This window comes from Ascaphus truei, chromosome 21 (assembly GCF_040206685.1).
Source record: "Ascaphus truei isolate aAscTru1 chromosome 21, aAscTru1.hap1, whole genome shotgun sequence".
In the NCBI taxonomy this organism is placed as follows: Eukaryota; Metazoa; Chordata; class Amphibia; order Anura; family Ascaphidae; genus Ascaphus; species Ascaphus truei.
In genome coordinates this window covers 7,927,564-7,953,454 of record NC_134503.1, presented here as the reverse complement: position 1 = coordinate 7,953,454, position 25,891 = coordinate 7,927,564, and the positions used below count along the sequence as shown (strand labels likewise).

The window sequence follows — 25,891 nt, the reverse complement described above, 5'->3', positions numbered from 1 at the left end:
CTTAGCTAAAACATCAGATCAATAAACATGAGCAACAAATATCATCAGTATCAATATACAGGAATGTGCAGAATTCTGCATAACATTAGATAAGTTTATGGAGTAGTTTACTTGCTGGCCTTGTGCCCCAGCGGCTGGCCTTGTGCCCCAGCGGCTGGCCTGTATACTGCTATATTTTACATGTTAACTGCTTTCCTAAGATGCCTGACACGTCTTAATTGACGAACATGAGAGGGCCCTCCAGTGTCCATCTGGTTTCTCACTTGACAAGTAAATTAAAAATAGCTTTCGTTTGGCCATTAAGTAACTAACGATTCAACCTCAGGACGTGAGTGATTCGAACATGAGTGGCCAACTCCAGTTCCCAAGGGCCACCAACTGGTCAGGTTGGTCAACGACTGAGTCACCGATTGAGCAGGGATAGCCTTAAAACCAGACCTGTTGGTGGCCCTTGAGGACTGGAGTTGGCCACCCCTGGATTAGAATCTGTTCTTATATTGAACCCATTCAATGTCATATAAAGGCAATATTGAAAATAATGAACTCTTTAAATCGTTGGCCCTCTTTCTTGTCACTAAAACAAAATCCATTTGGTATTGGATATGACCAGACACCTTTGCTCTGCAGCAAGTGTCCGGACCTCCCGTGAAGGAAATATCAAAAGGTTTAGATAGCGTTAGTCATTAACGGTAGCTAATATTGGGTTTATTCACTAATGAGAGAGAGCCTTTTTATAACGGGTAACTATCGATTCATGAATGAAACCCTGACTTTTGGGAACACGGGAAAAGACTGTGATTGGGAGGAATGTTTGGAGGCACTTGTAATAGACTTTAGTTCAGTTTCATATCCCTTTCACTAGCTACGTCCTGCTCAGTTGCTTTCATCACGTTGGCATATCGTATGTCACAAGTAATCTCCTGCAAGGTACAGTTGCAATGGAAAGCTCAAGAAGCCATGCTTTGCAAACTACTCTGTAGGAACAGAAGGTTAACTGCCATTTACAGTGCCAGGAGTGTACTGTACAAACTTATTTTATTTATTTTCCTCGACCTGCCAAAGCTGAAATAGCAACACTATAACCATACCCTTCTCTGGGATTGCAGCTCAGTATCCCCAGTTAAAGATGAACAGTGTCCTCGTGGAAGCATTAATGGGCCTTAAAAATCACTTCGAGGTGTCTAAGTATTTTTCAACTCAAATAGAACATTGTCTGTTCAACCTCCTCTCTTAGGGCTGTTATATACAGCGTGCGGCCGCGCGTGCCTATGCGAACGCGCGTGCAAGTGCCTCATGCTTTTCCTGTATATAGTGCCGGGAGCTGCAGTGTCCGTGTGTGTCCGTGTGTGTCCGTGTGTGTCCTAGATAAGTTTTTTTTTTTTGTTTTTTTTTTTTTTAAACTTTAATAAATATTTTTTTTTTTTACTTCTGCAATCATACACACACACACACACACACACACACACACACACACACACACACACACACACACACACACACACACACATATACATACATTTCAGAGCCGTAGCGGCGCGAAAAGATGAATTTCTTCATCTTTGCCGCCGTCTGTCGGCTCCCTGCCGTGCGCGCGCGGCCCTGACTAACGTCAGCCAACTACAATTACGCGCACGGCGCTATAGAACGTGCCTTAGCCTGATTGCTTATTAAAAACGGAGCGGGGTTATATTTCCTACCCTGGGGTTATCCTTGGGAAGGATATTTTATTCTCTGATTGCACATACATACTTAACCTTAAATCCATAAGCAAGGAAATAAAACGCATTTCTCTTTCTTGTACTAAAGAAAAGTAGAGGCCCTGTATTTGTAACTTGGTTTTATAACGCTGTAACTGGACAGAAAGCCATTAAAACCATTTATAATACTTCTTATTGCCATTTTAATAATTGTTTGCAAAGATGAAGTAATTGCACGCAGGTTTTTGGTTTCGTATATAAAATTGGACCGTTTGGAGACCTGCCAAGCTTTACTCATGTGAATATCTTCCTTCTTTTGACAGCGTTTGAAGATATGCTGGAAAATCCCTTGAACAGCACTCAGTGGATGAACGACCCCGAAACTGGCCCTGTAATGCTTCAAATCTCTAGGATTTTCCAAACCTTAAATCGCACGTAGGAGACGCTCGCCTCCAAGGGAACTCCCCGCTACGTTTTCTGGACTTCTGGGAATTCAGTCCCGTTTGTTGGAAGAAACATAAGATCCGCAAATCTTAAGTGTTTTTAAGTGGTCTGGGCTGCCTCCTTTATTCTTCCGAGGAGTGTTTGTGAGTGTGTGGTTTATTGGTGCTGGCCCTGAAACTGCTTGACCTTGTGAATGGAGTTGCTTTGTTGTGGTTGGGTACCTTGGCAGGGTGCTGGGGCAAGATGGGTATAAGTGGCAGAATATTTGGGGTACTAGCAGTGACGCCGTGTCACCTGCGTGCTTTGTTTTGAACGGCACGACATAGATTTAAAATCAATCAATCAAAATGCGGGTTGCACGCATGTTTGCTGAACACCAAGTGAATTGGTAGCCAATATAAACAGAGTATTGCAAATTAAAGAGCAAAAGATTGGGTTTGCTTAAGGTACAATCCTTACCCCACTGATGCCTTCGCTTCCCTCCCCCCCTCCCCCTAAAATGAAAGCAAAAGGAAATGAGGTTTATATTTAATATCCCCATTTAATATTATTTTAAATCAATCCGTGAAAAACAATACCGGTATAACCGATACACCGTTATAACGCCAACTACCTCTGCTTACTCAAAGTGCATAGACAGGGGTTTGAATAGGTTGGTTTTTTTTTTGTTTGTTTTTTAAATAACCGATTCAATTACTTTTTACTTGTCTTTTTTTAACATAGAATTGGCCCCTGTATTTGGTATTCTTTCCAGTAATAACATCAATTGAAGAAGCCAACATGTTATAAATTAACCTCTTGCTTTCCTTTTTTTTTTTTATTTTATTATTTTAATTGATAAACTACTTCTTGGCTACACTCCTTGAACATAGGACGGAACGAGGTACAGGTTTTCGAGTTATTATTATCACAAGTCAGGAATATAACCATGCTCTGGTATCTATATATTCTTAGTATAGGTCAATAATCACGCTTGATACAGTATATATTAGCACAAGTGTCCCAACAGGCTTGAATTCCGTTCAGCGACTGCTATCCCAAGTTTGACCAAGGAAGTTCTTGTTTTAAGTCATGCTATAAAACGAAACATTTTTGTGGGTCTCCGTGGCAGCCTTTCCCATGCCAATTTTCCCCGTGTTGCAGATTATTGGTTTATGGAGACAGTTGGTACGATTTGCTGCGATACCTCGTGCATCCATCATTCATGAGTGTGTTCACTTGCAACTTCAAATCCCAGCAATGTCAATGCAGATGTCCATCTACGCTAGATGAGCTTGCACATGTCAGGATATAGACTCGTCTGGGTTTTAGGAGACCATGCGTGGAGCTGGCAGGGATAGACCGTACAGAACTGGCCTTACATTGGGTACCAAGAGAAGATCTGTTAAAGCTGAGAAACCTTCCTATCCTCACTGTGTATCAAGACCTAAAATAATGTCGCTATCTAAATTACTTTAGGATAACATTTTCGCTGATATATTTAGTATTGCAGTACCAGATGATATTCTCATTAGATCAATAATTTTTGGAAGAATGGTGTAAAGAAGCTACAAAATGGTACGTTTACATTCAGTTTGGTAATGGTGTGTTTGTGTTTTCTGGAGTACAAGTGTGTTTGATCAATTAAGTTCCGACTCCATTTTTCTACCATAAATTGCTCATCCTACAGTAGTAAATATTGAGGTGTTGTTGAAAGCAGAATTGTTCTATACATGATGATCCAGGCAGGGAATTCTCCGTTGTCAACAAGCACCCTATTTTTTTTCCCTGTACTTTTATCTTCTCAGGTGTTTGACTACTGATGAACCTATTTGGTCACGGTATCAATGATTTCAATTGATACTTGATGCCATTTGGTAGTACCAGTCTGTCTGGGCTATCTTGCCAAATGTTTGTGTATTATGAATGTATTGGTTGTGCATATGTTTTCGATATTTGGTCATTGACATGGTACATTGTGACTCGTGGGGTCTTCTGCTAGTTTTGGAGTTGATGGTACGAATATGCTCGCTGAGCTTTGTATTCCAACAATAATACTCCATCAGTCTTTCTAAAAATAGCAACTTTTGTGGGGTTTTGTTTTTATTCTATCCTGGTATTATTGGACCCAGTCTGCAGGTACCTTTTTAATACGGGTTTCTAGAAGCTCACGTACTATGCAACTTTTGGGGGAAACCGCATTGTAAGTGGGAATGCACGTGTGCTGTGACCGTGTTATACCAGTGTTTAAAAGGCCAAAATGCATATACCACATTGCTTTAATCTGGTACAATGCTGTCTCATGGCATGTGCATCAGGGAAACAATATATATTTCAAGAACATAAGTTATTAATGTGCAGAACCAGCAATTGAAAGGTGGAGAGTAGAATGTTAATGACTCATTGAAGTCCCCAGCATGTTATTATTGGCATTTAAATAGCATCAGCATATTCTTCTGGTTAATTTCATGAGCAGCCATCGCACTTGTATCACACCTTGCCAATAACCTATATTGATAGTTTGCCGAAATTTGTTCGGGCAGGAGTGGCCAACTCCAGTTCTCAAGGGCCACCAACGGGTCAGCTTTTCAGGATATCCCTGCTTCGGCACAGGTGGTGCAGTCTTCGATTGAGTCACCTGTGTTGAAGCAGGGATAGCCTTAAAACCTGACCTGTTGGTGGCTTTTGGGGACACGAGTTGGCCACCCCTGGGTTAGAGCTTCCTGCAAACTTCCTGGTTTCAGAAAATGTTTAAGTCTCTCTCAAAGTATTAAATAAAAAAATTAAAAAACTATTGGGGGGGGGGGGGGGGGGTGTATTTGCCGTGGGGTATTTTAATTTGTGGGCATCCAGTAAAAAGGAACTAATTAGCCCATACATTCATTACTGTTCTCAAGATATATGACAAAAGGAAAGTAAGCATTGACTGGTAATACACTTATACAGTATATATTTAAGAGTGTCCCACCCATAAGGTACTGTAGTATTGGTCTGACGAGGCAGTATCTTTTTCAGTACTAGAGGAATTCTGGCATATTGGGCTTTAATCGGCTAATATTAGCCTGGCAACTCATTTTAAAGAAATACTGCCAAAGTGCCCGAAGCCCTTATAAGAGATAATGTCATAGCGTGTATTCTTGCCAAAAGTACAAATTCCTTATCCAAAAATAAACCTTTGCCTGTGTTAGCTTAATATTGAAGAACTAAACCCTCCAAAATTGAAATGAAATACATCACATGAAGTTTCCCAACATAAGACGTTTTTAGTTTGCAAATTACAATCTAAAGACCAGGTAACACTAGTGAAGCAGTGAGCTAAATAGACTATGCAGGAATCTGCTTTATCTGCCCTTGTATTATATGTTGTAAAGTCATCTTCATTTCCATGTGGCTTCAAGCTTCTATGTTCGAGCATATTGAATCAGAGCCAATAATATCGAAAGCCCAATTAAAGAGCTGACGCGTTTCACGCACCGTGGCTTTGTACAACTGAAACATGGGGACATGAAGATTTTAACATGGCATATTGCATTTCTGGTCAGGGAGCGTTACCTTTTAACATCTAAATCTTTCCGGTGCAGGGGGGCCAGTTGGGGAGGAAGGTGCTATTTGAATAATGGCACGTGTGAGTAACAAGTGGCCCATGTTATGTTTTTAACCTTTTTGTTGCTGGAGAGCGGTGGCAGGCCTCTTTGGCAGTGAAAGCGTTAATATCACGCCATAAAACTCCATATTGAAAAAAGGCCACACGTGGGAAAAATGGACTCGGTATTAACGTTTGTGGGCCTTTTTGACCTTCAAAAATTAGTTCCAGTATTCTGCCCTTTAATGGACAAATCAATGAATTGTTAACCCCTTCAGTGACCTGTACACACTGATTTGGTTCACTTAGGGTCCTATGAAGTACTTAAGGTAATAGGTACATATAATGGGAACCCGCTATGCCCTAAAGAGTTAAAGTAGAACGCCTCACCTCATTCTTGCAAGGCTTTGTGGCTTTATTATAGGGTTGTGTATTTTTTACCAGTTTCTTGTGTTTCCATATGCATAGAATGGCTTCTAACAGTTTGCAGTGGCTTGCAAAAGACAGTTGTACGCTTTAACCTGTGTGTCTTTTTGTGAAAAATACCTAGATTACATTAAAAAAACAATATACATTGAAACTCTACTGGCTCCTGGGGGAAAGGCTGAGCATATCCATACGAAAGCATGGAACCCCAGAGAAACTGAACGTAGAATTTTAGATGCCTGCGACTATCCACTGGGTGGCATAAAGCATTTGTTTAATAACAACATTACTGCAGCCGTTCTCCGTGCTGCGCTGAGGATTAGCAGTTAAACTATGGTCTGGTAATCTACAATAATTTCCGTTGATATTAAATGGAAAATGTGGGATGGAGGATTCAGTAACTGATGTGAAAAAGTGACCAGTCACAATAGAATTATTACCTTCATTAAACAATTGTGCTCAACCCCTTTGGTACAGCACCCCTTAATATGCAACGGGGTGCTGTAACAGCAAGACGCAAAGGGCCATATTTACTTTTTGTGATTCAGCAGATTTCCTTCTAAGCCCCTGTAAAACGCCATCTGCTGCTTGCGTACTTTGTAGAGACAATCTTGCTCCATGCGGATGGGAATGATAATAAAATAAATATTTATTTACATATATTGGTGTTAAATTAGAACACTGCCTGGTAAAATGTATGCCTAAAATTTTTAAAACCAGAAAAACATGTATGAAAGTTTGCTCTCAGGGCTGCGTATTTATAATATCTTTTTATAGGAATCGCATACAATTTAAATGTGTCTAAAAATGACTTCACCGTTCACCACATCGCTTTAAACAGCCGTGTTGCACACTTCATGGTGTAGGGCTCCACTCTAAGGCCTCGGCCATGTTCCCTGCTGGCGTGCTGAGGCGCAGGGAAAGCAGGTGCTTTCCCTGGCCTTGCGGTTGCTTACCGCACGCACTGTCAGCAGCCGTCAGGGGGCGGGCCAGTGACGTCACGGAGCTGGTTCGCCCTCATTTCCGAACCGCTCACGTGACCGGCCTGTCGTGCCGGCAAGCGGGGGAATTTAAAATTTCCCCTAAGACCTGCGCTTCCGCAAGCGCGCGGAAGCGCAGGTGAGCCCCTACTAAAGCCGCTCTAATTGCGGCTGTAGGGGCTCAGTGCTGAGCGGGAACGCGCGTCAGCACGCTTCCGCCAGCAAGCGCTAAACATGGCCAAGGCCTAAAGCGGGGCTGGCCAACTCCAGTCCTCAAGGGCCACCAACAGGTCAGGTTTTCATATCCGTGCTGAAGCATAACATTAATCAAATGAATTGTAATCTCTCAATACAAGCGTTCCTATTCCACTGTTTGAAAGCATGTAAAAAAAAAAAAAACACAGTAGTTTCAGTGGTCCGCGGGACCATCCACAATCTCCTTCCCACCACGTCTCTTTGGTTATGTCGCAGTGCTAGCTTCTACATATTGTCCATAGGGATGGAAAGGAGAGTAGATGTATTTGTGAAATTCTATCACTATAATGACATTTGTGTGTTGGAATGGAATGTATTGATGGCTATTGGGGTAGGTAACTCTTGTAGACGGCACTGCTGCCTAAACCAGAGACGGAGCCTCGGGTCGTTGGACAAACATCCGTTCGGAAACTATACTTTGTCACAAATGTAGTTTTGTATGCTAAATCTTTTTTTTTTTTTAAATTGCTTTATTTTCAATCGATTACTTCAGCTATGATGCGAGATCGATTTAAGCTGACCCATTTCTCATCGTAAATATTTAGTTCAGCAAAAAAGGCCACCTCTTACTGGTGTCCCATTTAGGGAATTGTGTTGGTTGTAATCAAAGCTTGATGAGTTGTACGTCTGAGTTGTTAGCCTATTCAGCATAAGGTTGTGGGGGTACACATCGCATCACATTTGACATCTGGGAGAGAGAACACACGAGGTGTGTGTGTGCGCACACACACACACTGAAGAGGGAAAATTGCATGACAAACACTGGTGAAACCCTGTACTGATTTTATACTTGTACCCCATCCATCCAAAAGCTGCTTCTTCAGTACATGGTACTAAACCCATGCTATCTCAGAAGGGATCAGCGCATACATATCTGTAAAGGGGGAACTTTTTTTTTTTTAACGAAGGTCCGCTGTTTACCACATCCGATCCGGTATGAACTGCGATTTTAAGTCCGTGGCGGTTAATGATTGATTTGGTGCATTAACCCGGATCTGACCTTTAATGAACCTGCCCAGAATGACCGCGAAATGATTAAACCTGTGTTTAGTGTACCAATATTTTTCACTGCTGCATTGCAGGCCCGTCGGGCAGCAAAGGGTTAATAGCTGGGTCAATTATTTGGGAAAGATGACTTCAAAATGCCTTACAAAACTGTTGGTGTCCCACACACACCCTCCTAGCCGTGCTTTGGCCTGCCCAAGAGTTACAGTATATACAATTTAACCCTCGGGATCCTGCTGGACGCTGTGATATTCCAACGAAATGATTTTGTTTTCCTTTAAACATTTGGCTGTTTTTTGCATCTGAATTCTAGCAGCATAGGTACGTTTTATACAGCGTGTTATTGATGGTATCAGTCCATCGGAAGACCCCTTAACAATTTGAGGATAGAAGTTTGAATATCCCCCAGGCAAATGTGAAAACGCATCGAAACTACTGCATTGACCTCGTTTGCTTCCTTGTGACTGTCGCGAGGCGCTGTATAGACCAGGGGGGCTGAACTCAAGTCCTCAAGAACCCCCCAGCTCCCCCCCCCCCCCCCAGGTCAGGCTTCAGCGCAGGTGGCTCGGTCTACGACGGAGCCACCTGTGCTGAAGCTGGGATATCCTCAATCTGACCTGTTTTGGGGGGGCTTGAGGACTGGACTTGAGCACCCTTGGTGTAGATGATGATCATGTATCCTTTGCAGTGCCTCCTGCAGCTGACAGTCTGTATTCTACATGCATTTCCTACTGTACTGTGAAATGTACAATATTGTGATGTTTTTTTGCACTGAACACAGGAGCACTGGTGAAGTTGAACAGTTTTTTTTTTATAGCCTTTTCACCCTATTTCTGTAAAATATACTGGATTGTCACTGGCTTTATAGGACTATAACATCTGTATAAATAGCATGAAAATTCTTGCTGCAATGTGATCTTTTCTCTTGTGAGAGCTTGGTTAATATATTCCAGTCTCTATTCTATACATCGGATAAATACTCCTTGGCATCAAAAAGTTGTCGACTGCTCTTACTAATGGTAATTACCCTTAACGACTAACATCTATTATATTTATTCCCTATTGGAGATTTGAAGTTGGCTTAAGGTGTCTGCACGATGTCCACCCAAATGGGCAGAGGTTTATTCAAAATATTCAAGACGTAGACTGGTTAACGTGTGGACGTCTGCTGTTTTCAATCCCCTCTGAAAGATTTAAGATTTCCAATAAAGAAAATAGACACGTGGAGATCTGAGGTTTACCTGGTGTTGTATTATATGTTCATAACATCTGAAAATAAACACTTTTTTTTTTGTTCTTTTAATGGCTGTTTTGTGAGTATCTTCACACATTCAAAGAACATGTAATGCAAACAATTGGAGACGTTACTGCTCATGCTGGATGTCAGGTAGTCAAAACGCTCCCTTAATAATCCATACTTTTTGATTTGGGGTCAATACATTTGAGACGATCTAACATTTATTCTGATGATAATGCAAGGGGGCTGTGCACCAAGCGCCTGTAGTTGAAGGAAGGGGAGTCTGCCACACAGACGTTAAAGTAGATTTAGTTGTATTTAAGCACTGCACACAATTAGGATTACTAGTGTATATAGCCTTGCCTAATTGTGATGAGGACAAGCAATCCTGGTCTGGACCACGGGTGCTTAACTCCAGTCCTCGAGCCTCTGCGTCAGGTTTTCAGGATAGCCCTGCTTCAGCACATGTAGCTTCATCAGAGGCTGTCTTTGACTGAGCCTCTGAGTCACCTGTGCTGAAGCTGAGAGAGCCTGAAAGCCTGACCTGCTGGAGGGGGCTTGAAGACTGGTGTTAAGCACCCCCTGATCTAGACCATTTCTCCCAAAGCACTGGTATATACAACATACTTGAAAAAGCATTAACCCTACATCATTCTCTCCTTACTCTGCACATGCGTATCTTACCCATCCTGGCTTGATCGCCTGTGATCAATTTCCCATACGGTCCTTATGTTCTGCATTCCTATTGGATATAGCGTGTAGAAGGGGACACTGTTTTTATATCTAATATCTACAGCTAGAACCTACATTGCGTGTTTGGCGTCTAAGGAGGTACAGTTGAGAGACATTTGGTTCTTTGGCGATTTTTACTTCCCCTCTGTCTTGTTGACCTCTCTGTTGTCCCATATCGTCTACAGCCTAGCCTCATAATGAATAGTACCCCTGTTTGAGCAGGGACACAAGTTATACTCAGTCACTGTTATCTGCAGTCCAAGGTCCAACAGAGTTCACCAAACGGTGCTGAAAACAGCTGTACTTGACGTTTTTTCATTATTCAATAATATGAATAGCAATGTAACCTTTTGTCCCAAAGATCTTACCATTTAATTTTGGTAAGCAAAGCACTAAACCTTAGCAGGAGCTGGTATTGGCTGTTCTAAGTCAATTAAACATTTTGACCTGATTGCAGGGGTGCACATGGTATGTGATCACAAAAAAAAGCACACAGTAATGAGACGTGTTTGTGCCCTTATGCTGGTTGAATACGCTAGATTCAAAGCTTGTGCTTCATTCTGCCAGCTTTGGTTCTATCTAGATACAGGAAATTAATACACGCAGGTTAACACAAGGGAGTTCTAATTAGAAAGTGGTCACCGGTCTCCAGTATGAAATCCAATTATCGAATGGAAGCAAGAAACCACAACTCATAATATTTTGCTAAATATTTAATAGGATGCAGCTTTTTTTATCGCTCTATCTCGCTCGCTCTCTCTCTCTCTAGCTCGCTCTCTCTCTCTCTAGCTCCACACACACAGAAAAAGAGAGAACAGGCGCACTCCTAGTGTATTAAAGCAGGTGTGCCAGCACCTGTGCTCACGCCCCACTCGCCCGCCTTACCTAAAATTCGATGTCAAATGACGCGCAGGGTATTTGCGGCTTCTTGCCTCCGCTAGAACAGCTCTCTACCTCTCAGCTCAATGTTAAGCAGAGTGACACTTGCACATGAATGGCACCCTACGCGTTTCGCCTAGAACGACTTAATCAGATCCCCTGTTCTAGTCAGAGCTGTTCTACTGTAGCGGAGGCAAGAAGCCGCGTGTACCGGGAAACATTATGGATGAGTACTGTTGCCGGAGGAGCCGACTTGGAGGTGACACGGCTTACACATCCCACATCCGGTTGCGGGGAGTGCCGGATAGCACTGCAGCAGCCGCCGCGGGTTTCTTTGCCGATACAGAGCTTGAGATTGCCTCAAAAAATACCCGATTACTGGCTTCGTTTGTGAGTGCGCACTTTTTATTTGTCCAGCCCCATTAAATTGTTAAACTTGAATACTCTAGGGGTGCGTCTGTTCTCTCTCTTTCTATAGATATCTTTCAAGGAATTGGTGATTCCTGTATCCAGGCTGCAAAGACTCCGGAGGACCAACATTGGGACTTTATTTTTTTAATATATTTTTATTGATTTTTACTTTTTTTTTTTTGCATTTTTATTATATTTTTTTCTTAATATTTTATGTTCACGTGATACTGGGAGTATATTACTATCAATATTTAGGTCATTGCACCGGTATACATATGTGATTAATGTTATTTTCATTCAATTAGCGTACTCTTCACAGTTGCATGCTAATTTTTGGTCTTATATTGGGGTCTAGTGAATTTTTTTAAGAGCATTTATATGTTTTACAATTAGGGGCCGGTTCATTATTTGTTTTTGAGATTATATATATATATAATGTGGGAGCACTGTATGCTAGGTGATAATGGGGAAAGGCAGGGTCGCAGACTAAGACGTGAATGTGCTTACAAGTGATTATATATATATATATATATATATATATATATATATAAAAATATCTTGGTCACTTTATATACTGCACCTTTTTATGTAGATTTACTTAATAGAGAATCCTGCCAAAAAGAAATGCATTGCTGGACTGTCCGGCAGCAAAGGGGTTAATAGCTGCACGATCATTGTTTTCGGGGGTTTATTGCCCTTCCCCTCTTGTCATCACACCCCAAAAGCATCCATTCTTCTGTGGTTGTGACAACAGCCTGGCAGAGCAGGAAAAGCAAGTCAGCACCCTTGGAACCAATAATTTGGATCCAACTTCATTAACAAGACCGACAACGTCTCTCCTCTTTTTAAAGACATGTGAAGATTGAATTTCACTTCATTCACGATCACCCAACATGTTTACTTCAAGCAGCAGTACTGCCTACTTTGTGTCTAGTCTCTTATGTAAATGACATTGTTAATGGGTCAGTAATGAAGTTAGCTGCATCAAGGTCATTTTGGAGCAAAATTGATGCATGGAGGGGCATTTTCACCTTTGTCTCTTAGGGGCTTATTCTATAACAGCCGATCCATGCTGTTTTCAGACAAAATTCCCCATTGAAGTCAATGGCAGAATTTCGGCCCAATCAACCACTACGGCTCATCTAAAAGAAGCCCAAGATTATCAATGAGTGTGCATCAGACAGTGATTTCAGAGGTGTCTGTAAGGCTAAGCTCATAGACTCCACTTGCTTGCGAGAGTGTGAGCTCTTACCTTACCGCGTGGTTGGAGCAGAAGCGATCCCTGCTCATAGTGCTGGGGGCGTGGCAGACACGTCACGAAGCTGAATCGCCCTCATTGGCTGAACCAACTCACGTGACGCTGATGTCACGCGGCAATTGCCTGCGAAGACGACATTTTTTGTCTCAAAACGCTGCCGCGTCAATGCGCCTCTTCATCTGCAGGCACTTGGATAACTACTATACCCAATTACTGAATTGTGCTTGACGCAAGCGTGCGCATGTAGCGACACCATCACTATAAGCTCGCCCTAAGAGGAGTTAGGGAGGAGCGACATAGTGCACACAGGGTTTATTACTGCCACACCAGGACAAGAAAAAAATATTTTACTTAAAAATAATAATAATACACCCCAGCTAACAACTGTTGCATTGTAACAAAATAAAATGTTCTTTGTTTTACAAAGCACGGTTGCGTGTGAAACGCGTTGAGGCATCCGTCTTTTGTCCGAACTGACGTCATCCGCTTGGGACCAGAGGCGCGCAGGGTGATCCGGGGACCCTGCGAGCAGGACCTCGATATCATACTGAACGGCTTGTCAAGTACTGGATTGTATGTTTTACATACTTGTTCATATAGATATGTCTCGGTCTCTCCGTATATTACTGCTATGACATTGAACAAATCCCCCTACCCTTCCCAACAGGTCAGGTTTTCAGGATATTCTAGCTGACCTGTGGGGGGGGGGGGGGGGGTTCTTGAGGACTGGAGTTCAGCACCCCTGATTTAAAACATGGATTGCACTAAAACTCATGAAGTACAAACTATGAATTAAAATAAATTGTGTAGCACTCAGGATGTGCCAAGACAAGCTGCCTGTCTGGGAAATCTCCGTCAATGCTGTTGCAAGTGCTTTGAGCTCTACAGGGGTTAAGTACTTGTGCAGTGTGGGAGAGACTATTTTTAACAGGAGTGAACTGCTGAGTTAGAAGATCTGTTGGTCAGCAGGAGGTTACGTTTATCCAGTGTAAATCTCATTATGTCCAGCGTGGTTCTAGTTTACAAGGTCAGGGTCAAATCCCAAATTCCTGCCGGATATTGTTTGCCGGATATAAATGAAGTTGGGATATTACTGCTAGCAGGGGGGGGGGAAATATTTCATTTCCAAGGTTAGGCAAACTTAATTATATTAGGTTTCTATGCAAGGAATGTGAGCCCTGGATTAAGCCAGCACAGAAATGTAATGGGGATGGTTTTTCTATCTGTTATAGGCCTCTAATCAATAAGGTGAGAAGCAGGATAGTGCTCACTTAACCATACATTACCTTCCATTTAAGTTCCTCACCATATTAAATACTGTAGGTGGGATAATCTTTACTGCAAGTGGCACTTCTGGTATACACTGCAGGGGTCTGAATCTTACATTCCATATCCAGGGGTAGCCAGCCACACCTTTCCCTACACATCTACTGAATATTTCCATGTTTAAACACATCAGATCTATTGTGAAACTCTATTTTAAAGCAGCAGTCCAAGCTGCCGCTTATTTTTATTTTTTCTCTCCTTTAAAATGTGCATCAATACAATGCATACGTAATTAGCTAAGTTGCTGATCGATTTGTTCTCATGTGATCGATCGGAGAAGATTCGGCTTGGGGGTTCACTAAATGCCTGCAGAGGCGTATTCTGTTTCAGAAGAGGAAGGGGGTGTGACTTTGTAAATGGTTGCTATAGAAACAAAAAAAAAGTCTAGTTACATTATAATACATTAAAATGTCATTCAAAGTTGTTTAAAAAGAAATGCTACAAGTATTTTCTCATAGTACAGAACTGATTTATTAAAAACACACACACATGGGATAATTCTTGGTCTTCAGCTTTAAGGGAATCTGGTGCAAATAAAATGAATGGTGAAAGATCTGTTTTTATTTCTTTCAAATGAATACATTTATTAAGAGCTAAAGGCTGTCATTTTTTTTTATAATTACACGGGATGTCAGCGTGCCGGCGTTAATGTGAGAGGAGTTATTAGGTTTTATAAGGGTTATTCATTAAACCTGCGATAGTGCCGATCGTGGTGCCATCGCACGAAAACTATTGACTTCAAAGGGAGTTTCTGTGCAATAGTGCCCTAATCTTCATTATTGGAGTTTAAGGAATAACCCCCCTATTACAAATCATTTAGTAACCTACGCTAGTAGCATAGCTTTACAACACAGACTTTAACGCATCTGCCATCTTCAACACGTTGCATACTTCAAGATGTGTCATGGCTTTGCAAATGTAAGCCCTGGTGCCAATCACCTAACAACACAACAAGGCGTACACTGCCTAAGAATGTGCAAAGCGTACTGCTGCCATTAGGCACTTTTTAAATGCCTCGTACGTGCAAAAGAATGCAGCAGCAAGTCCAAAGTTGCAGTGAACAGGCCCGAGCTATAATCATGGTTTTGTATTTATAAGAGTGTGCATTTTCCAAATGCAATAATTATCTGAGGCAGAGAAATACTGGATGGTTTTTACAGTTTGGTATGTGTTCAGGGTGAAAGGCTGTGTATCAAACTGCAACCCCCCTGGACACACGTTGAATTTCTTGGCCTATTTTCTTACTCTGTACTTTACACCAGGGAGTTGCCCACCCGTTCTACACATTGCTCTGTGATCACTGACTGACTAATGGCAGACAGAACGAAACACATTCAGATACTGTATGAAGAATGTTGCAGTGAAAGTGGCTTCAGTTGTTTTTTCCTTTGATTAGCTGCATACACCTGTGCCTGCAGGTATATAGCCAGCCTAATGACATGATGTGATGACACGATTTATTGGCGTTTTACTCTGGCAGATTTCTTTTTTTTTTTTTAAATTTCCTCTCTGCCACAAACTCAACCGGTTATTGTGAAAATCAAGGTCAGGCATGTCGATTTCCAGAAATGCCAAACTCTTGTGCAAGTGTAGGTGAAGATTACATGAAGTTTTTCGAGATATCAACCATTAAAGAGAAGGGAAAAAAAAGCTGTTGGAAGCAGAAACGCATTGCAAATGTTAACTTTTAGGCTGTGTAGTGATAGCTTCGGTGCTAATCTTTGAAAATGCTATTATCTGTTTTTCCTTTTTTTATTATTATTTGTTTTATTGTGTTGAATTTTGAAAGAAGTATGATGAGCAATACTAACAATAATTCTGTGTAAAAGGATGTTTTTCTTTGTATCATTGTTTTTCTGTACTGTAATGTTGTAATGCTGTTTAAAGTTTGAAACGCAATAAAAAACAAAAACTATTCAAAAATACATAAATAAATGTCTTTTGAGACGAACTTTCCATTTGAACAATTACCATTAGCAGAAAGAGGAAAAACGAAGCACTGGTTCCACTATAACAAAAATCACACAGAGGTGCGTTCCCACAATAACAGTTTAATGGTCCAAAAAATACAAAAACAGAACACCTACGCGTTTCGGGCTTATGGCCCTTTATCAAGGTGAACAATTACCATTAGGCTGCGTCCATAGAAGGTCAGGCCGCGCTGAGCCGTGCAGATGCTCCGTGCAGACGCTCCGCGCTGAGCCCCTGCATCCTCAATGAGGATGCCTTGAGAGGGGGCTCCCGCGAGCGTCCGCAGGCGTGCTGAGGCTTTGGAATTTTCAGCCAACAGCCAAGCTGTTTTTCAGCGCGCTGTCGGCTGAAAACATCCAATCAGCCTGAAGCAGCGTCAATGTCACGGCGCCGTGACGTTGACGTCAGTGCGTCGCGGGCGATTGGCCCAGCGACGTCACTGCCCCGCCTCCAACCACCTCCCCCCGGCTCCCTTCGCGCACGCTGGCTCGCCTGCAAGTCCATGGAATAGCGCTGACTTCAGCAGGCGAGCCTCAGCGTCAGCGCGCCTCCGCTCTGCTGAACCGTCTATGGCCCTGGCCTTACAGCAAGTGTTGGGCTGTTATAACTGAGAATGCAAAGCCAATATCAAGATTTTGTTACAAGTCACTACTCCATAATAGTGTCGGTCACATACAATGGTTTGCTACAATGATATATACACAGTGATTGCTTAATACAGGGGTGCACAAATTGGGGGGCGTGAGATTTTTCGGGGGGGGGGGGGGGGGCACGGGCGGTTGCAGAGGCCCTGCGTTTTTTCCCAAAGCATTCAAATTAAATGCCGGGGGATCGCGTGAGGCCTCCTCAATTTACCGAGATTCAGCCGGCGTCTGGATGCCCCTCCATTGCAACGCTGCATGAAATGACGCAGTGGGGTCATGCGACGTGACGTCACACGCATGTTGCCATAGCAACGTGGCATCAAATGACGCTGCGGGTCAGGAGCAAAAGTTTGCGAACCCCTGGCTTAATAAGGCTGTTTATGAAGTGTTACACAAAGCTCTATTACTACATACACAACAAAGAAAATACATTATGATATGAATGACTTGGTTGAAGCGACTGGTTTATTTTAAACAGGCAATCCAAGCCGCTTAAAAAAATAAATACAACATTTTTTTTAATATATATGCAGCATTTGATTACCTTTAATGAAAACTAATTGCCTGAGCTGCCAATCGATTCGCTCTCCCATGATCGATCAGCAACATCCTGCTTCCCAGGGTTCACTATCTCCAATGCTGTAAAAAACAGCCAATAAACCACAGGGTATGCGTTCCCAAAATAAAGCTATTTAATGGCTCAAAAATCAGTTACAAAGCACACCAACGCGTTTCAGACCTTGATAAAGGACCACCAAGGTCTGAAACGCGTTGGTGTGCTTTGTAACTGATTTTTGAGCCATTAAATAGCTTTATTTTGGGAACGCATACCCTGTGGTTTATTGGCTGTTTTTTTACAGCATTGGAGATAGTGCTCCGTTCTTTTCCCTCTCCCTGTCTGTGAAGATTTCTACAACGGAGGCACATTCAACCTGGAGGTGCTGGATATCTACAAGGACTTTCTTTTCATCGTGGAATCTGCTTTCCCAAGTGAGTCCGTTCCAGCTTTGCCTCAATCAATATCCAGGGATCATCAACTGGTAACTATCCTTACCTCATTGCCTTGTGGGATAGCTGATTACCTGATCCAATAGGACATATACATATCAACAGGTTGTCTTCCAATTCATTATATATTTTTTTCAAACTACACAATTGTCTTGAGAGCATCACACATTTTTTTCTTCTATTCCCAGGGTTCACTAAATGGCCGCCTTTCAGTTTCAAATCAATCCTCCAGTCAATGTAACTCAGCATCTACAATGTATTCTTATATTACGGAGGTAGCATTATCTATTGTTAGTTTGCAGCTAAAACTGCTGGGAATATTGGCAACAAATGATCACCAACAGGAAAGTGTTGCAAAGATCTTGCACTGCTGGAGAAGTGGGTTAAAACCCGCTATAGAAATCAAAGAATGCTCAGTGTATTAAAACTTATCAAATAAAGCATTAACAGCTGAATTTAAAAATAAAAAAGGGTAGTAAGTATTATCTTATACAACACAACTGATTTATAAAATAAAAAACCATACATGTAGGATATTGCTTGGATTGCTCTTTTAATAGGCAAAGAGATGCCCCAGAGAAACATCTTGGCTTCCCCATAATAAAACAAATTATCTAATTTGTATTTTATTTGTTGCTGAACAAGTTTGCATCACATGGAAAAATCATAGAAAAATATACATGTGCAGCCATTATAATAATGCTGTAATTAGAAACATAACATGTTGTGCTGATTCGGTATTTCATTTCAGTTTGTAACCAGTTCTATAAGGTCTTTAATGAGTTTAATTATTAATAAACTATTTATGGCGATGCCTCAGTAATTTGATCATTTAAATAGGGGGGGGAAAATACTATAATACAGTACATATAACTTGCCAATTCTCATATAGTATGCTTTCGGACCGTCTGCAGCGATAATCCCCTGGCACAGAGGTAGTTGCAGTCCTGCGGCCTGCCCCGGTGTCGAAAACAGTAAGTGTTGCTTCATCTGTACACAGCCAGAAAATAAATAGTGCTTACAGAGCAATCGCTACAGCCCACCCCCAAATCACTGTGCCTGTCTAACATCTCTCATCTCTAACATCTCTGTCTAACATGCTCTCATACTCTGCCCTGTAGTGGATTGGAGATTCTGGGCTTTATTCACTAAGTGGTTTCGGAGTCATAAGACATGCAAAGGGACCATAAGGTGGCTTATTGCTATATAATAAATATAGCCCTGGGTCCTTGCCTGCACTTTATTCTGAAATGTTACATCGCGATCAGTTGCAGCAAGAATTCAGCTTTTGCAGGCCTGTCATTCCTAAAAAAAACAAAAACATTAAACCGGGTTTGGCATAAAACGAGCGTCTGATAACTTGGATTAATGTGATCACTCTGCTGCTTGGATTGTTTTTTTTTTTTTATGGGCAAACAGCCCGGACGGAGCTAAAACTGCACTGTCACTTAAAGGTGTTCTGTCACAATATCTCTAAGGTAAGGAATTTAAATAGAAGGGGTATATATATAAACGGAATCCAGAACTGTACTCATTTAGCCATAGTACAGGCATACCCCGCTTTAAGTACACTCACTTTAAGTACACTCGTGAGTAAGTACATATCGCCCAATAGGCAAACGGCAGCTCACGCATGCGCCTGTCAGCACGTCCTGAACCGGCTCCCTACCTGTACCGAAGCTGTGCGCAAGCGGGGAGACTATAGAGCCTGTTACAAATGCGTTATTTACATCAGTTATGCACGTATATGATGATTGCAGTACAGTACATGCATCGATAAATGGGAAAAGGTAGTGCTTCACTTTAAGTACATTTTCGCTTTACATACATGCTCCGGTCCCATTGCGTACGTTAATGTGGGGTATGCCTGTACATAGATGATGTGCATGGCTCATGATGCATAACCAAATCCACAAAAATCGGAGAACATGCCGCCAAATACACAAAGTAACAAAGCTACATTGTACCGTAATGTCACAGTCATGTTTGCCAACATTACAAGTAAGGATTCCGGATTTCGGGTTTATTTTTTCATAAGATGTGTTTATTTTTTTCAGGTGTTTTCATTTTATTTTTTTTTAAAAATCAAAAAATCAGTGTTGATCGGAAATAAATGGACACGCATTTGTATTTGGTGTTTATCCGTGCACATCCTCCCCCGTGATGCCTTGGGCTGCGCTTATAGTACTGGCTACGGCGATGGCACACAGCGCCGTCACAAGTACTTGAAGTCCATCGCGGGTACCCATAGTGGGCATGACCGCGACGGCACTGCGCAGTGACATGGCGACCGAAATCGCTCTAGCCAAGGATTTTTGTCTTTGGCCAGCGATGGCAGCGTGACGTCAGCGTCGTGAGCGGTTCAGCGAATGAGGGCGCACCACTCAGGTGACATCACGGGCCATGCCCCGTCACCCTCCCGAGCTCTCCTGCACCTCAGTGCAACAATCGCTATGGCGACGGCGACAGATGGCTGGTTGGGTTGTCTGCTCGGCTGATCAGAAGATACAGTTTAATATTCCCATACTTATATTCACATGTGATGCCAGTGTTGTCTTTTAAGGGACTGAGATCCGGCACAACTATCATAATGACGTATTGGGCAAAGCCAATGCTATTCAGCACAGCACAGAAGGTGATCTGTATTGAAATGGGAGGTATTCTGCAGCAGACAGTCACAATAGATTTATGATCGTGTCCCAAGGGAAGATGAGCAGAGCTGATCATGGAATTTTACCCATAAATTAAGCCATATATCAGTTAGTGGGGAGACAGACTATTACAATGCCGGTGTTGCATAATTGGGGGTAAATGTGGAAGGTGTAGGTAAGAGAGGGGGTGGGGTGTGTGTGTATATATATACATAAATATACACACACACACACACACACACACACACACACACACACACACACACACACACACACACACACACACACACACACACACACACACACACACACACACACACACATATATATAGCAACTGTAAATATTACTGTATATATATATATATATATATATATACACACACACACACACACACACACACACACACATATATACAGTGGTCGACAAATCACCACAAAATCTACTCGCCGAACAAAAAAATCTACTCGCCATCTAGTACCACACGTGTGCTGCTTGGGCCAATAGGAGCTCGCCACGATGTTAAATCCACTCGCCCGGGGCGTGCAAATGTATAGGTTTGTCGAACACTGTATATATATATATATATAAATATATATATATATATATATATATATATATATATATAAAGAGATGCATATATGTTTATATAATTATAGAAAATTAAAATACCGCTTGTGAACACCATCACAGTCTCAGACAGGTCTGCAACCCTGCTTTTCCACATTATCTCTTAGCATACAGTGCTTCCACTGCAGCAAGAAATTCTGGGAAATGACGGGCAAATGAGTACACAATGTCACCTTTTGCTTCAAATACATTCTAACATGGACCCTTATAAGCTTATGCCTGCCGCATTACCCAGCTTCTCAGCACAGCTTGGGTAAAAGAAGCACATAGCCAGTAAACCTACTCACAGACAGCTGCATATAATTATACATATACAGTATATGTGGTATAATGTTTACCAGTGCCTTTTGTTGTTAATATAATGTGGATCTTGATGTTTTATTTACTTTGTACGTTTTATTGTTGGTATACTGTACGTCAGCGGTGCGCAATCTGTGGAGCGCGACCCCCAGGGGGGGCGCGAGACTGCCGGTGGGGGGGCGCGGGGTTTACAGAGGCCCCGCGCGCTTCCCGAAGGCACTTAAATTAAGTGCCCGGGGAGCTGCAGGGCCTCTGTAAACCATACTTACCCGTGACTCCGGCGGCTTCCTTCTTGCGTCGCCATGGCAACGCGGCGTCAAAATGACGCCGCGAGGTCATGTGACGTCACGTTGCTATGACAACGTGACGTCATGACGCCGGAGGGCGGGTCAATGGTGGTTAGGGGGGGCGCGGAAGAGAGGGGACCGCCGGCAGGGGGGCGCAGGGAAAAAAGTTTGCGCCCCCCTGCTGTAGGTAACACTTATCATCTACTTTGTTAAACGTAACATATTAGAAGTATAATTTAAGTCATAAAGATGGTGTTCCTTTGGCATATGATATATGATAAGCAAATCCATATAACACACATAGTTAGCAAATGTCTTATATATTGTCCTATATGTCTATACGTGCTGCACATCCTCGCTTTTACTAATTATAATGGGTGTAAGGCCACAGGAAGGAATTAACTTTACATTAGACAATATGGTGAGTCGTGTTGAAAATAGTTGCCTTTCAAATTGCCATACATGTTGTGTTAGTAAAATTATTGTACATTTTCTATTTAAAGTACATTACTAGAGCTGGAGGAGAAGTGGGTGCTCCCGACTTGTCCTAATGTCAGCACCTTGTGACCTTGGGCAAGTCACTTTATCTCCCCGTTCCTTAGGGACCAACATTTGATTGTAAGCTCTCGAGGTCAGAGGCTCTTTCGTGCCTGCACATTTCTATGTAGAGCGCCACTTGCACTGTCAGTGCTATATACTGAAGAAAATGCGTTAAAAAATAAACATTATGTATTGGAAAGGGTAAGAACATGATGGCGAGGTGGATGGGTTGAGTGGAAAATATGGGGCAGTTGGATTCCTGTTTATGTTTTTCAGGCACATTAACATAATGAAAGAAAAGAGATACAATGTTCCCACAACATGGCATTAGTGAATAGGTAATCCTGATCTAAATTGATGTGATAGTAAGAATAATCTTAGCAATGTAATATGTGGCTACTTATATCACAGTATTTAATGCCCTTTGTTCTGTTGAAAAATAAACTGGTTGGAAGCAAAGGGATTTAAATCCTTTGTTCCTGAGCTCCACATCCATCAGTATTGTTCTACTCATTTACTGAAAATCCATTAGGCCAGGGGTGGGCAACTCCAGTCCTCAAGAGCCACCAACAGGTCAGGTTTTCAGGATGTCCCTGCTTCAGCACAGCTGGCTCAATCAGTGGTTCAGTCGGGAGGTTCCTTCTTCAGCACAAGTGGCTCAGTCTTTGACTGAGCCACTGATTGAGCCACCTGTTCTAAAGCAGGGACATCCTGAAAACCTGACCTGTTGGTGGCCCTTGAGGACTGGAGTTGCCCACCCCTGCATTAGACACTTAGCGGCTTACTCAATATATTGTCCGAAGCAGCCATTCGGCCAGGTTTTAACCCCCCCAAAAAACCCTATTGACATCAATAAGGCTTTACAACCCAAACGGCCATTTCGGACTCTATTAAACAAGTCCCTCAGTGGAGTGAGCGCTCACTGACTTGTCCCTTTCGCCGCATTAAGGCTTTGCCACACAACGCAGAGAAATGGTCCCTCTGACAGTTAAGGGGTTAAAGAGGCCTGCCATCTTAATTGAACAGCTAGATTGACAACAGAACCCTCCTGTCATGCGGGAGGGGGAGAGATCATGAAGTAGCTCCGTCAGGCATTATATCCTTTCTTTAATTAGCACAAGAAAACAATTTAAAGTCACTAGGAGATATCTTAACCTGCTGTTTACGCTGAAGGCTCCCCCCACCCTTTTTTTATTGTGACAATGTTGATCCTTCCCCTCAGAATTGAAGTGTGTGTGTGTGTTACATTCCCATCTCCCATTCTCTGCTTGTGATGTCATGCAATAAAGCCATCATGATTCATGCTGGGGTTGTCATGGAGACGGGAGCCATGCTCCTCTGCTGAGGCACAAACATTCAGCAGGAGTGAATCACGCAGTATGGGCTCAGGGCCTAAAGCCTGTAGCACTGAGCAGCTGCAGCAAGCTCTGCACAATGGCTGCTTTGCCAATGCTTGGCTGCATGATCCAACATTATGAAGTCAGCATTACATTTCCCTGGCATTGATTCACTGAGAAAAGGTCACAAGTGCATTACTGTCACACAATATATAGGTTTGTGCATATCTGGAAGACATGCACACACTCATGGGTTCTCCATCTTTGCTGGAAACCCACTGCATATGGAATGCGGCCTTTAATGATTTACTAGGAAGTATAGCCTTATTGTGCACTTAGTGAATGGTTTTGACAAGGAAAAATAACTTAATATTAAATACTGTATCCCTGACAGCGTACATAGCACTACACTCAGTAGGATTTACAAGCACCAAGCGCTTAACAGTTGAATCTTTGATTATTACAATGGTCCACCTGACTCCCTGTCGTCACGAGATGCCACTCAAATCTTTCTCCATCTCCGACCACTGTATATTCTGGTTAACGGCGCTCCTGTAGTTCTACATTTGGGTCTTGAAGAACCAAGACTGGATCTCATGATGAGATAAGAGTGAAGTTGGCCCGTCTGTGCCTCAGGCACTTTGGTAAGGTTGCTTGCCTAGTTTTGGAAGGAACTGGTACTGCGACTCAAACCATGTCCTCTCGCTTCTCTCGTACTCGATATCCTGCAACGTCGTTTTTACCTTGTTTAGGAAGAATTAAAGTTCCAATTATCTGAATGCAGCTGAAATCTTCCGGGGGCATTTTCACCTAAAATATGTCCAGGCGGAAAGAGGAGTATACATTTATGTTTGTAATACTAAATGTTCAAAACATAGCTTGCCTACAGTCCTTAAATCAAAATCTGTGCAGAACTAGAACAGATAAGTTCCTACTGTGCATATGTATATGTGAACATTTTATTACATATTTAAATCTTTGTCTTCCTTCCGCCACCATCATGATAATGGAATATTTTGAAATCATGATTATTTTATACAATGCAGGATTGCTATTGATTTCACTATGTATAGAAATGTTATATAGTCTTCTATAAAGAGTATGTAAACAGTCCGGAATCAAAAGCTTTAATCGCCATGGTTGAGCTATACATTCAGATTTTACAATTAATAACATTTTACATCTGGTTTTCTTTCACTATTTTTCTCATTATGGATTAAAATAGAATTCCCATGAGTAAAGCCATGCGATTGATAGACAGGTATTTAGGAGTGAGTCATGAAAGGGAGCTGTTGACATCCTGTGATGGCATATTCTGGACTAATACATATGGCATGTAATGCAGAGTCTTGTAATGCCAGGTGACCACACTCACTACCATTCCTGTTATTATCCCTAACTAAATTACTGTAACTATTTCTAAATGACTGTGAAGTGTGCTATGGAGATTGTCACTGTAAATGTGATGACTGCATTGCAGTAATTGCTTCTGAATGTCTGTAGATTTGATTACAATAAACTTTCTTCCTGTAGAAGAAGTCAGACAGACTCTCTGTGCACAATGTCTCACATGGATTTCATTTATTAGGTATCACAAACTGCAGTCATCCGGTCAGTTGTTTAGAGCAGCGGTTCCCAACCTTTTTTACCCCCCTGCGACAAAATACGTCTTCCATGAAGCCCTAATTAATAAATCTTATTGCTTACTCATCAGATTATTGCTAACAAAACTGTTTGACCGTATAGTGTCCTGAGCTCCTGGGGGGGGGGGGGGGGAGGGGCGCTTAATAAGGTCACAAACTGCACAGCATGGGTGTATACTGTAGCTGTCAATTACTGCGGGAGCTTCCAAAGTCGCGCCCCACAATGCCATGCTGCTGTGGATTCAAAGCATTGTGGGGAGCGACTTGGGAAGCGCTTGCTGCAATTGACCGCTATACCACCCACGCGAAGGTGCAATTTGGGGCCTTACTAAGTGCGCTGTCCTACACGGACTCAGGGACCCACTTTACTGCATGGGAGCCGCCATTACAGATTTTTGGGGATGAACTCCTTGGAGAGACCTCACGCACTCCACTTGGAATCGCTGGCCATCTCCCTTAGAACATGATGATGTTCATTCAAAAAGATGCTGAAGTTGCTTATTTCTAATTCAGAGGAACGGTGCTGCTTTGGTGAAGGAAAGTTGTATCCTTGCATTATCAGATCAATTACAAATAAATCATTTTATTGAATGCATCTGCAGAACTATTAGTTGCTGGCCCCTTCAAACTGAAAGGGGGGCATGATTCCTGACAGGAAGAGTTAAGTTGG

The 25,891-nt window shown here is 42.3% G+C and overlaps 1 protein-coding gene across 1 annotated transcript in view; it reads left to right on the top strand.

Moving 5' to 3' along the window:
- Positions 1-9,672, top strand: part of UBAC1 (UBA domain containing 1) — a 33,454-nt gene extending 23,782 nt beyond the window's left edge. Inside the window, exon 10 of the mRNA XM_075578841.1 lies at positions 2,021-9,672. Within this exon, the coding sequence (XP_075434956.1) occupies positions 2,021-2,136 (116 nt within the window). The 3' untranslated portion in view covers positions 2,137-9,672. The remainder of the gene's footprint in view (positions 1-2,020) is intronic.
- The last annotated feature ends 16,219 nt before the right edge of the window (positions 9,673-25,891 follow it).